The 14413-nt window shown below is 31.7% G+C and overlaps 1 protein-coding gene across 1 annotated transcript; it reads right to left on the reverse strand.

Annotated features, from left to right (window-relative positions):
- Window positions 1–703: 703 nt before the first annotated feature.
- LOC126891176 (uncharacterized) lies at window positions 704–3648 on the reverse strand. Its single transcript, XM_050660359.1, has 3 exons — window positions 3298–3648; window positions 1535–1790; window positions 704–885 (listed from the first exon to the last, which is right to left on the reverse strand). The coding sequence occupies exons 1-3, from the start codon at window positions 3646–3648 to the stop codon at window positions 704–706; spliced, it is 789 nt and encodes a 262-aa protein (XP_050516316.1).
- Window positions 3649–14413: the final 10765 nt, after the last annotated feature.

The following is a 14413-nucleotide window of genomic DNA, read 5'->3' on the forward strand; positions in this document are numbered from 1 at the left end:
AACGTGGTTCACACGAGAAACGTTATTGTGTTTACATTTGGCATTGGCACGAGAGTTTTATTTGTTAGTGAACATGGCGTCATTATGTGTGTTAGAGGCTGCTATTGCAACCTGCGAAATAATAGCCACGGAAATAGTTAAAAATCATATTTTTAATGAGAAAAAGAAGAAAGTAAGAAAGAATAGAAGATGGTGGACCAGGAAATGGATTTTGGATAGAAACATTACTGGAGCTTCAGTATTAATTCAAAACAGTCTACGTGTAACATATTGTATGTGTAACTGAGGATCATTACGGTTATCTGTTACAACGTATATCTCACCGAATACAAAAACGTGATACACATCTCAGAGAATCTATACCAGCTAAAATGAAACTTGAAATAACTCTTCGTTATTTAGCCACAGGCGACAGTTTTAAAAGTTTGGAATTTTTATTTAAAGTTCCAAAATCAACAATAAGTAAATTTCTACAGGATGTTCTCGAGAGCATATGTATCACCCTTCAACAATTTATAGAGGTAAGTGAAAATATCAGGATATAGGAACTGCTTTAATAAAAAAATATAAATTTTTAAACCTAAACTTAAACTTTTAAACTTAAATTTAAATTTTTTGAAAGACCGAAAAAAATTAAAGGTTAGTTAATATGATATTAGTTTCAACATCAGTGCCGTCTGACAACTGTTGACAGTGGTCGCGGTTATAGTAGCCTGAAGCCTCTAGTGTTACAGTTGTAGGTATCTCTGGTGATACACTTGTAGGCGTCTCTGGGTCCAGCATATTTGCTTCCATTAAGCCTGGGGAAGGCGTCTCTGATGGTACCGTTGTAGATGTCTCTGGGTCCAGCAAAATTTCTGCCATTACTTGTGTAATCATATTTTGCTGCAGTAAGAAGCTTTTGGCCCTAGGCACGCTTCTTAACAACGACACGAGATATTTTCCAAATTGATCCAAATGATCTTCGCGGTTTTGGTTGGTATGAAGAAATCAAGATCAGAATAGAAAAAGCTAGAGCTACTTTTACCAAAATGAAAACAGTTTTATGCGGAAGAGAGCTAAGTTTAAATCTTAAAATTCGCCTGAAGAGATGTTACGTGATGTCAGTTCTTTTCTATGGAATGGAAGCTTGGACACTGAAAAAGATCGATACAAGGAAAATAGAAGCATTCGAGATGTGGATGTACCGCAGGATACTGAGAATATCGTGGACAGAGAGAGTGACAAACATGGAAGTGTTGCGAAGGATGCAGAAAGAAAAAGAACTTGCGCTTACTATTAAAAAGCGCAAACTGCAATACTTGGGACATATAATGAGGGGACAAAAGTACCAGCTACTACAATTAATTATTCAGGGAAAAATAATAGGTAAAAGATCCATTGGCAGAAGAAAACATTCATGGTTGAAGAATTTAAGAGATTGGTACAAGTGCAGCAGCTGCCAATTATTTAGATCTACGGTATCAAAAATACGCATAGCCTTGATGATAGCCAAACTTCGGAACGAGGACGGCACCTGAAGAAGAAGAAGTACACTGAGAAGACTGATGAGAAACGGCTGTTGCTCCCATATTTCTTTTAAATGTTGATGCTGAAGGGTTATTCGGCCAGTTGTCCGATTGTTCTTCCTTTCTCAGACTTACTTGTTCCTGGTTAAGAATATCTTGCGTCTCGGTAGCCTGTTCGTCTTGGGTATTTATATCTTGAGTATGTATATATTCAGTATCCTGTGTCTCTGTGTCCATGACATGTATTTCCTGATCCTGATGGTCTTGTGATTGCGTATCATTCTGCGTAAAACAGGCACTGAATATGTACCATTTGGTCTTATTGATTTTGAAAATGTAGACCATCAAAGAGAACTGGGAACCTGGAGAGATGTTAAAAGTGACGGTCTTTTACATATCTCACATATAACAGGTAATAAAAATCCCACTAGAGCTGCATCAAAAAAACGAGACGACTACTGCAAGTATTTTAATGACAAAGGCGCTATACCGTGGTAGTGGCGAATGATACAACAATAATAATAGAAAATATTTTTTTGATACATACAGTGAGGACGTTTAGGTTGGAATAAATTCATTTCTCGAGAATGTCTAATTTTGAAGAAAAGTCCCGAAACATGTCGATTTTTGTTTTTAAGTTATAATCTTTTGGCGTATATATCATACTAGTAACGCCATCCATCTGGGCGTAATGAAATTTGAAATGTTATTTAATTCTCTATTCAGTAATATAAACGTTAAAATATTTATTTATACAGGGTGTCCAAACAAATTTTTTTGAATTAAATTAATTGAGACAAAAAGAAGAATGTATTTAATTCAAAACACATTTTAGTGCTGTCAGAAAATAGAAAGAAATGTTTATTTGACAAATAAATATTATTTTTCGCTTACATTTAATGTTAAAGCTGCCACCCACTTGTCCCTTAACAGTTTGAACATTGAATTGAAGCGAAAAACAATGTTTATGTGTGAAATAAATATTTTTACCTGTTTTCTAACAGTAGTAAAATGTATCTTGAATTAAATAAATTGCTTATATTCTTCTTTTTGTGTCAGTTAATTTAATAAAAAAAAGAATGTGTGTGTACTTTGTATGCACGTAAGAAGTTATACTTCTATTACATATATGACTTCAACGAAATTGATATAATGTACTTTAAACAGTTTATTTATATTTTATTTAAATATTAAACTAATTTTAATACTTACTACTTTCCAAAATTTTTTATTAAAACAATACCAGAAATTAAAAAGGTAAAAGAATAAAACGCACACAAACACATTGCAAAATGCCACAAAGAAAAAATGATTTCTGAACGATAATTGTTGGCAAAAATTTTAACTAAATTCGTATTTTCTGAAAAAAAAATTATATGACAAATACACTTGCAATCATAAAATGTATAAAAAAAAATAAAAAATAAAAACTTGCATTGGGATTTGAACCCGCGAACTTAGAGGCGCTTTGACTTGTAATCGAAGTGTAGACTCATTTATCCAATGACACATTATTTATCATGTGGAAAGATAGACCAACTTAACGTTTTACTGTTTGACAGTTCTGGATTTAACCAAATTAATTATTGTAAATAAATAAATCAATTTAGATAATCAGTGAGATTTATCACTAGATAAATAAATCTACGCCAAAAAATCATAATTTAAAAATAAAAATCGGACCTAATTTTTTATTTCTGTCTAAAATCACCCATTCTTAAGAAAATAAATTTATTCCAACCTAATCCAAATGTATAATTACAGTATGATTATAATAAAAATTACTTACCAAATTAGAATGAGTTTTCCTTGATTTTACGTGTGGCATTAGAAATCTGTGCATTATCGGAAACCAAACCACTTTTGGCACATAAACATCATCAGCGGAACAGCCGGACTTGGTGCTATTCTTAATTTTCTTCAATTCTTGCAAATACGAACTCCGTAAGTTTTTAAACTTCTCTAGTACATGTTTTGATGTAAAATTTTCTATTTCTAGCTGAGCAACAATTCTTTCTAGGGTTCGTGCGTCTTTTTTGTTATACCTTGGGTCAGTTACATTCCAGAGTACAGGCTCACTTTCATACAATTCCACAAACCTAACGGTCTCCCGTTCATTCATTCTTAACGAGACGTTCATTTTTTAGGTAAAGTGCACGTACCTACTTACTCCAATACAAACTGTCTACGACTGTCTTTAGAGCGTGAAATATTTAACATGTTCAATATCTATCGTGGCGTTGTAATAAATAATGTGATGTTACTGCCTTCTAGGTCGTAATTAATTAAAACTCTCTTAGTTCAAATACATTATATTATTTACTTTTAACTCCGTCTACAATTAACCATAACAATGGGTTTACATATCACAGTAACGACCTACCGTCACATTGCTCAATTACTAATTACTATAAATAATTATAACGATAACGATCCGTATCATCGGGCGTTCACTTATATATACATGATGAACTCCCGCAACCTCACGCTCGGCCTTGGTCAAGGGCGAACGATGAATGATATATGTTTTTCTTTGAATAACACATCTTTTGTACAGGGTGATATTATAATACCACACCTCCCCGTTTTGTTAAAATTACATATTTTTAAAATAAGATTGATTATCTATCATCGCCGTTTAAAAAAAAAAGAAAGTCCTAAGAAGAGAAGAAGAATATCTGAGTGTATATCCCTCTTTCCCTTTCACAGAGTGTTTATGATTACCTAATACTATTTTCAAAAATTAAATTTCCTAACTATCCTAACTAACTGTAACATGGTACATTTCAGATCAATCAATTTTTCCCTAAACATGTATATTCTTTTTCCTATTTTACACAAAAGTTCATATTTTCCCTATACTAAAACTGGTATTTTATAACCTATTACTAGTTCACGTACTTTCACGTCGTGTCTTTTCGTCCTTTTTTTTTTCGTTCACTAATTCACTTCCTCAAAACAGTGTCCAAAGTGAATGAAATTGATCCTTACTTTTAAATAGTCTTTTAGTGCCTATAGGCATCTCATATAAGCGGGGGAATACCTAACTAAAAATCTCGTATCTACCTAAAAGTCCTAAGCTAAGCTAATATTACTCGAATAAGTAAAAAAATGTATCATTTACTCTATTAATAATTCCTATTTCAGTCTTCTTTTGATTTATTTATATATGTCTTACTAACTTTAAAATAATGTACCTATAATAAAAATGTAATCTCTCTAAAAAACTTCTAATGTGTCTCTAAAAACTTCTAATAACTCTCTTGTACCTATAATAAAGATTTAATCTCTCTAAGAACTTCACTTTTTGTGTCCCTTTGCTTACTATCTACTAACACTATTGTAAGATATTGTCTATCCTTAATTCAAACAATTTTACGCGAAAATTTAACCTGAATTCATTATCTACCTTTAAAAATAAGTTATTTATAATTTACGTTACTTTAGAGAAAACAAAAATTTACAACTTTAATTCTTAGACATAATTCAATGATTAGCTACTTATTTGCTTAGTATCTTCTTAATTTTGCTTCTTTTCTTGCAATTTTTATGTGTCTTCTTTCATTTTTCCCACATATTTTAATAAAAAAATTATCTTTTTTTCTCTTCTTCTTCTTGTCTGGTACTACAACTATATTTCTTCATTTTTCTCCACATAATAACACTTATACAGTGTACATAATTCATCTTCATATACATATTTCATATAACAATCATATATCGTGTATCTCATATATCATTTCATATAACATCATAATCAGCACTTCATATACTAGCTCCGATACCTTCGTTTTACCTTAATAAAAGAGGTTTCACTCGGATGTCTTAGTTCTCCGCCAATATTAACCCGAATTTTCGCCCTGATCTGTACGCACCATTAAGGTGGTATAGTTAACTCAAAACACGAAATAGGTATTTTATGCAGTTCAAATTCTTCTACATATTTCATAACCTTAATCTCTTGCTTTGAGGCCGTTGTTTATTCACGGATAATCGTGAATAAAATAGGTACTCTCAAAACACAGAGTGGGTCTCTAATAAGCTTTCAAGCTTCTATAAATCACTTAGTACCTTCCCAATTTGACAAGAGCAGTGGGTTTCTTATTGTCTCAAGTTGTCTCATAATATTTAGCTAATACTATTGTTAGTTCTTCTTCTTATCTATATAGTTCTTCTCCAAATTCCTTATCTCGACGCATCAGGTCGGTTCGTTAAAAATAAATCTCTTGCTTATAGCAATGTTTATCAACGTATGTCATCACTAATCATTATTCATTAAAAAAATATCATTTATCACTCAAAAAATATTAATTCAGGTTCATATCATACAAAATTTAACACAAAATCGATGAAAATGTACTAAATATACTCGATAAATATCAATATGTAATAAGATAACTGGCTAATAAAAATTCAAGAATAGTATACATATTCGACAAAAATTCGATAAAAATTCAAAAATAGCATATGCAAAGTTAGATAAAAATATTCAAAATAAGTTTATATCTCAAAATTCGATAGAAATTTTTGAAAAAATTCGATATTCCATAAAATATTCAAAAATAACCGTACTAAAAAAATCGAAATCGGATAGAGATTTTCAAATAGATTCAATAAAAATTCAAATTCAATAAAAATTCAATAATAGCAGATATAATAAACTTCTATAAAAATATTCAATTCAAAAATCACTTCATGTTTCAAAATTCGTAGATATTCTTAAAAAAAAAACGATACTTTATAAATTATTCAAAAATCAGAAAAGATAAATATTTAATGTTCAATAATAATATAAAAACGAGGGAAGCATTTTTAATAAAGATAGACATTCTTACTTACATTTTATCACTTTGTCTTTGTTCCCTGTAATAAATAGTGTAGCCATGTAATAAATAGTGTGTTGTTCCCTGGGTTCTCTGCATCTTCGTCCTGGTCCATCTTCGCCGTCTTCGTTTCCAATTTTTGTCGCCCATTTTCAGAAGATTCTCCCAATTAATTTACAGGAGCGCCATGTAATAAATAGTGTGTTGTTACTGCCTTCTAGGTCGTAATTAATTAAAACTCTCTTAGTTCAAATACATTATATTATTTACTTTTAACTCCGTCTACAATTAACCATAACAATGGGTTTACATATCACAGTAACGACCTACCGTCACATTGCTCAATTACTAATTACTATAAATAATTATAACGATAACGATCCGTATCATCGGGCGTTCACTTATATATACATGATGAACTCCCGCAACCTCACGCTCGGCCTTGGTCAAGGGCGAACGATGAATGATATATGTTTTTCTTTGAATAACACATCTTTTGTACAGGGTGATATTATAATACCACAGCGTGGCGTGGAGCATTCGTGAGACATTCGTGCTGCACGAAAATCTGTTTACACTAGTCGTGTTGCAAAGGTGAACTACGTAAACGTGAGCTACGTTCGTGATTCACTAGTAATGTCAACCCGTTTTTGTCTATCGTGGCGTGGCGTAGACCATTTGTTAGACAATCGTGCTGCACGAAAATCCGTTTACACTAGTCGTGTTGCAAGGGTGAATTGCATAAGCGTGAGCAACGTTCGTTATTCACTAGTAATGTCAACCCGCCTTTATTGTGGTAGGTCGTCTGGCCATACTCTCTTCAGTCTTCTTTCATCAAGTGGTTGGGTGAATAAATTATTTATCAATTTGTTGGTATGTTCAGTGGTGCGATTTTTATGTTTTATTGAACGATTCTTTATTATGTCCTTGATTAGTGGGATGTCCAGATCATTGTGAAGTTTCTGGTTGGTTAAGTACCATGAATCTTTACTTATCATACGGAGTGTTTGGAATGGAAAGTTTGGAATATCTTCGTATTTGAAGGTTTAATGCAGCCCCATAGTTCTATTCCGTATGACCAAACTGGTATGAGTGTAGCTTTGTACAGAAGAAGTTTATTTTCAAGAGATAACTGAGAGCCCCTGTTAAACAGCCAGTTCATATTTTTTAGTTTAAGATCTAATTGTTTACGTTTAGTTTTCCATATGAGTTTTTCATCCAGATGCAATACCACGTATTTGACAACTAGTTTGATGGGAATCGGGGTATTATTTATAGAAACTTAAGGACATGCAGATTTTCTTGTTGTAAAAGTAAGTTGTACTGATTTGCTGGCATTAACATTTATTTTCCATCGCTTAAGTCAGCTTTGTAATTGGTCTAAATGATTTTGTACTTTTTGTGAAGCTTCTTTAGGATCGACATTCACTGCTAACACAAAAATTTTATGGCATTTTCAATATTATTCTTTACAATAATTAAAGCCCAATTGGCAAATCCAAAATAATCATTAAAATTAAAATAATCATCATTTTTAAAGTTCAAGTATGACTCAGTGTATGAAAGCCGGTTAAAAGTAGTACCTAAACAAATATCACATCCAATTGCAGTGTGATGAAAATTATTCTCCAATATTAAATTAGATGCTTAAACTCTAGTTTAGTTACTGACTTATATAGGACTAGGATGATTACAAAATAATACATACAGAGAGGGGCTAAATTATGGAATAAATTCATTTTCTCTAAAATGGAAGATTTTGGAGAAAAATCCCGAAACAGGTTGATTTTTATTTTTAAATTACAATTTTTTGGCATATATTTCATACTAGTGACGTCATCCATCTGAGCGTGATGACGTAATCGATGATTTTTTTAAATGGGAATAGGGGTCGTGTGGTAGCTCATTTAAAAGGGTCTTCAATTCTCTATTCAGTAATATAAACAATAATATCATTAACAGTATGGAGAACAGTGCCTACGTTCCTTCCGATGAAGGCTCCAATAAGAGCTGAAAATCGCGATTCAAGGGACTGGACTGCACTCCGTATTCTAATTGAAAAGTAAGATTGTTTTGCCTTCGCATTGCAACTAAATAAAAATGGTATACATTTTTATTTTATTTTAATAATATCATTATTTATACAGGGTGGCCAAAAAATAATTTTTTAATTTAATTAATTCACACACAAAGAAGAATGTATGTAATTTATTTAACTCAAAATACATTGTAATGCTGTCAGTAAATAGAAAAAAATGTTTATTTCACAAATAAACATTTCTTTTCGCTTAAATTAAATCACAAACAGCCTCCCACCTACCTCTTGTCAACTTGAATATTCAATTTAAGCGAAAAGCAATGTTTATTTGCTAAATTAACATTTTTTTTTCTATTTTCCGACAGCAGTAGAATGTATTTTGAGTTAAATAAATTGCATACATTCTTCTTTTTGCGTCAATTAATTTAATTCAAAAATTATTTTTTGGCCACCCTGTATAAATAATAATATTAATGTTTATATTACTGAATATATAATTAAACACCCTTTCAAATGAGTACCACACAACCCCTATTCCCATTTAAAAATCATCGATTACGTCATCATGCTCAGATGGATGACGTCACTAGTATGAAATAAATGCCAAAAAATTATAATTTAAAAATAAAAATCGACCTGTTTCGGGATTTTTCTCAAAAGTCGTCCATTTTACAGAGAATTAATTTATTCCATAATTTAGCCCCACTCTGTATATAAGGAGGCAATATGGTAGTTATGTATGTAGTTAACTTGTTTTAAATATAGAAAAGAAAAATATTCATTTATAACAGTAGCAGGATAACCCAAAGGCGAAACACCAGGTAAGAAATTATAATCTTAAAACACTGTATTAATTAAAGCTATTCTTACAGCATTGTGAGTATTTGGCAATTCTTGAGGTGGAGGCTCTGGTTTTTCTAATGCAATTGGTGTTTGTTCATTTGGTACTTCATCACCCATTTCAATTTCCATGTTAGGTCAGGCAGCACTTGAAACTATTACAACTAACGGTGTCTGCTCCTTCATGCGCATAATGTCTCTTTTAAACTCTAAATGCTCTCTCAAACATTCCGAGTTCGTGTGTGACCTCTGTTGTATGCATGTTCTGAACATGTTTGTGGATTTAGCAGCGGTGTTCATAAATACTTCTTACAAGCATATACACTATAACCTAACAAATAGCAGTCATGAATTCATTATTTACAAGTCGAACACGTAAGTGTGAATCATAAAATTTTTTTGAGTCATGTGCGCTTCCAGACCACAATATGTCGGTTGAACATTCACCGGAAGCCATGCTTTTCTGTTTCTAAACAACTTACGTTACTCTCCTCCAGAGATTTGTATTTTTATATGTATGCAATCTATCGCTCCAAGGTCCCTCGGAAATCTAGAAGTTTGGTAAAAATCATTTTGCTCATTATTTGATTTAATACGGTTCTGTGGCATTTGAATAAAGGGAGGAAGTAATAGAGCAATTGGATGGGATACTTTTCTTACAATGCGAGAGACTGTTGCCTTTGAAACATTAAAGTGATCACCAGTACATATCTTAAATGATCCTAAAAAACGAAGAGCAATTAACAATTGATTTCGCTCATCGATTGGTCTGTTTTTGTTACTTAGAGGATGCTATCGGTCATCGATCAAGTGTAATAATTGATATACTAAATTGGTAGATAATCTAAACCTAATTTTCAAGTCAACATGATAAAATTCGGCAAAACGGTTTTTTCTCTGTTGCAACATGCGTGGCCCACTCCCTCGCTGTTCATTTCTGTCTTTATTAGAAGATGATAATAATCTAAAAGAAATGTGTATGTCTACAAAATTCAAATCGTCTGATGTAATTGCGTTTACCTGTGATACATTGTTGATAATTTATGAATAAATGAGTTTAATTAATATTTATGTAAGCTTTGTGGTGACACTGACTTTGGCAAGTTGTCATTACAATCATAAATGAATTTGCTTTAATATAATTTAATATTTAAAAGTTTAAAAGACAATTCAAGTTCTTATAATAAGAAATGTAAAGCATGAACATTTAATTGTCGATTCTTTGTTTTAGGTTAGTATTTCATTAGTTAATATTAGTTATGTAAAAATTAAATAAACTTTGTTTTAGACGAGAATCATATTGTGTTATGCTTTAGAAAAAAATCCAATCTTATAAATCGACAATTCGTATACATGTGGAAAAATTTAAATTGGATACCTACATAATGGAGAAATTACGATTTGAATTTATTGTAAAAGCTAAACCAGATGATAACAAGACAAATATTTATGCCATAACTTCCATTACGGATACACAAAATCAAACTTTTATTGTGCCTATAGAGTATCAACCAGTTAATTTACACAAGCAAATATTAAAGCATGAAATATTTGACAAAATAAAAAGATCCCTGCAGAGAAGACACGACAAGAGACAAGTTTGGATAACATTAACCAAGGAAATGAAGTCAACATATTTAGATAATGACAATGTACAATTTGATGGGTTTTTACTTGAAAAGTTAGAAGAAAGTCATGAGTTGTTATCGACAAAACCAATATTGACAAAAAATCCAGAAAATAAGATCGGATTAGCAGCAGAATTTTCAATAGAGGTATTTTCAAGAAATACGACAAATGTCAAACAATGGTTACAAAATTTTGAAAGTGAATGTACACGTTTAAAAATAGATAAAGATATACACAAAATAGAAATTCTAAAACTACTATTAGACGATACTTACGTAGATTGGTACACTTCAATGATTATCAAACATACTATAGATTCTGATTGGTCTGTATGGAAAGAAAGTTTAAGTGAAACATTTGCTGATAAGGGCTGGTCACCAATAAGGTACGCTATGAATTTTAAGTATATACAAGGATCAATGTTAGAATATGCTCTAAAAAAAGGGAGACTGTTGCTGGAAATAAACAAATCCATAGATATACCGACCCTGATTTATTTGATTGCCACCGGTCTACCAAACTACATAACGGATAGAATAGACAGAGAAAGTCTTAAATATGCAAATGACTTATTTAACTGCATAAGAGGGCTAGAAAATTTAACAAGAAAAAACTACACAAAGAAAAAATGGCACTGGAAATAAATACAATAACCAAGAAATAAATCGAACTGAAAAAAAATCTTGTAGAATTTGTGAGAAGAAAGGAAAATTAAATAGATTTCATAAAGAGAATGTTTGCTGGTATAACTATGAAAAAGAAATGACAGATGATAAAAACGTAAATTCTAATTCATTATTAGAAGTTGAACTGAGTAATGAAGATTCAAAAAACTAAAATTTCCTCCACTAATTGAGATTTCAGTGATGTTAAATGATAAATTAGAAGTCAAGGCGCTGTATGATCCTGGTTCACGAATAACATTAATAAATTCAAAATTAGTTCAGGTGACGAATATAAAACCTAATTATTGTTATGACACAATAAAAACAATAAGTGGAGGAGGTAAAACTAAAGGATTGATTATGCTGGATGCAGAGTTATTACATGTAAAGAAGAAAATAAATGCATTTATAAAAATACAAAAATAGACGGTTTAGTTTTGATTTAAATCTGTCTCCTGCCATCCCCCGATAGCGCTATTTCTAGGTCTACCTTTTGTCAAGGAGGCTATGCAAGAAGACAAATCTAAATCAAAACCTCCGTAGTTCTCGGTATACAATAAAACTATTTATACCGGAGTAAGGTTAGAACGCCCTCTAACGGGGAATAAGTGAAATAAATGGCGACTCGATTCTAGTTTTCTGTTGACCTAGATATCAAAATATCAACAGGCACCGCTGGGAAATATTCCAAAAATGCGGTTCAGAGAAACTATATGAAACGAGTCTTTGTACTCTTATACAGAGTATGGCATTAGTAAAAATACAAAAATAGACGGTTTAGTTTTGATTTAAATCTGTCTCCTGCCATCCCCCGATAGCGCTATTTCTAGGTCTACCTTTTGTCAAGGAGGCTATGCAAGAAGACAAATCTAAATCAAAACCTCCGTAGTTCTCGGTATACAATAAAACTATTTATACCGGAGTAAGGTTAGAACGCCCTCTAACGGGGAATAAGTGAAATAAATGGCGACTCGATTCTAGTTTTCTGTTGACCTAGATATCAAAATATCAACAGGCACCGCTGGGAAATATTCCAAAAATGCGGTTCAGAGAAACTATATGAAACGAGTCTTTGTACTCTTATACAGAGTATGGCATTAGTAAAAATACAAAAATAGACGGTTTAGTTTTGATTTAAGTTTCATATAGTTTCTCTGAACCGCATTTTTGGAATATTTCCCAGCGGTGCCTGTTGATATTTTGATATCTAGGTCAACAGAAAACTAGAATCGAGTCGCCATTTATTTCACTTATTCCCCGTTAGAGGGCGTTCTAACCTTACTCCGGTATAAATAGTTTTATTGTATACCGAGAACTACGGAGGTTTTGATTTAGATTTGTCTTCTTGCATAGCCTCCTTGACAAAAGGTAGACCTAGAAATAGCGCTATCGGGGGATGGCAGGAGACAGATTTAAATCAAAACTAAACCGTCTATTTTTGTATTTTTACTAATGCCATACTCTGTATAAGAGTACAAAGACTCGTTTCATATAGTTTCTCTGAACCGCATTTTTGGAATATTTCCCAGCGGTGCCTGTTGATATTTTGATATCTAGGTCAACAGAAAACTAGAATCGAGTCGCCATTTATTTCAAATGCATTTATCCTTTGAAAATGAAAACTTTGAGTATGATCTAATACTAGGATTAGATTCAATACAAAAATTTGGGTTGACTCATGATGAGAATTTAAATATCCAAATACAAAATACAAATAATTTCAAAATAAGTAGTAAAAATATGTTTGAAGATAAACAAACTGAAAATATGGAAATAAATATAGAAGAAGAAGAATATGCAGTGAACTTTAATGAAGGTATAGATACCAACAAATTTAATATAGATACAGAACATTTAAACACTGATCAAAGAAATCAGATAAACACATTATTGGATAGTTACACTGAAATTTTTGCTAAAAATAAATATGATACTGGCAAAGTGAAGAAATATGAAGCCTGTATAGATTTGCAAGTTGATAAATATTGCTATAAAAGACCATATAGATGTTCAGTCCAAGACAAGATAGAAATAGAAAATCAAATCTCACAACTTTTAAAACATGAGTTGATTGAGGAATCTTACAGTCCATTTGCGGCACCTGTTACCTTAGCTTTTAAAAGGGACGAAGGAAAAAAAAAGTAGATTATGCATAGACTTCAGAAATTTAAATAAAATAATTATACCTCAATCACAACCATTTCCGCTCATAGAAGATTTAATAACAAAAACAATAAATTGTAATTATTTTACAACTCTGGATATAAATTCAGCTTTTTGGGCTATTCCATTAAAAATTACAGACCGACACAAAACTGGATTTGTAACGCAAGAAGGACATTACCAATGGACCTGTTTACCATTCGGACTTAAAACATCTCCAGCCATATTTCAACAAATTTTGGGAAATATAAGAAAAAATAACCTGACAGGATTTGCAGTAAATTTCATTGATGATATACTGGTCTTTTCTAAGACATTTGATGAACATATCACACACTTAAAAAAATTGCTGGAGGCTATTCGAGAAGAAGGTTTCAGGCTAAAATTCACAAAATGTAAGTTTGCAAGTGATTCTGTTAAATATTTAGGACATATATTACAGAAGAATACGATCTCACCTCTAAAAGACAATTTAAAATCAATAAAAGATTTCCCTATTCCTCAAAATAGAAAACAAATACGACAATTTTTGGGCAAAATTAACTTTTATGGAAAATACATTCCTAATGTCTCGATAGTTCTTGACCCTTTACATAAATTGCTGAGAAAAGATCAGACATTCAATTGGACAGAACAGAGTGAGCATGCATTCCGGAGAATTAAAGATTATCTATGTTCCAAACCCATACTAGCCATTTATGATCCACAAGCACCAATATTTATTTATACTGATGCCAGTGCCATAGG

This window comes from Diabrotica virgifera, chromosome 9 (genome assembly GCF_917563875.1).
Source record: "Diabrotica virgifera virgifera chromosome 9, PGI_DIABVI_V3a".
NCBI lineage: Eukaryota > Metazoa > Arthropoda > Insecta > Coleoptera > Chrysomelidae > Diabrotica > Diabrotica virgifera.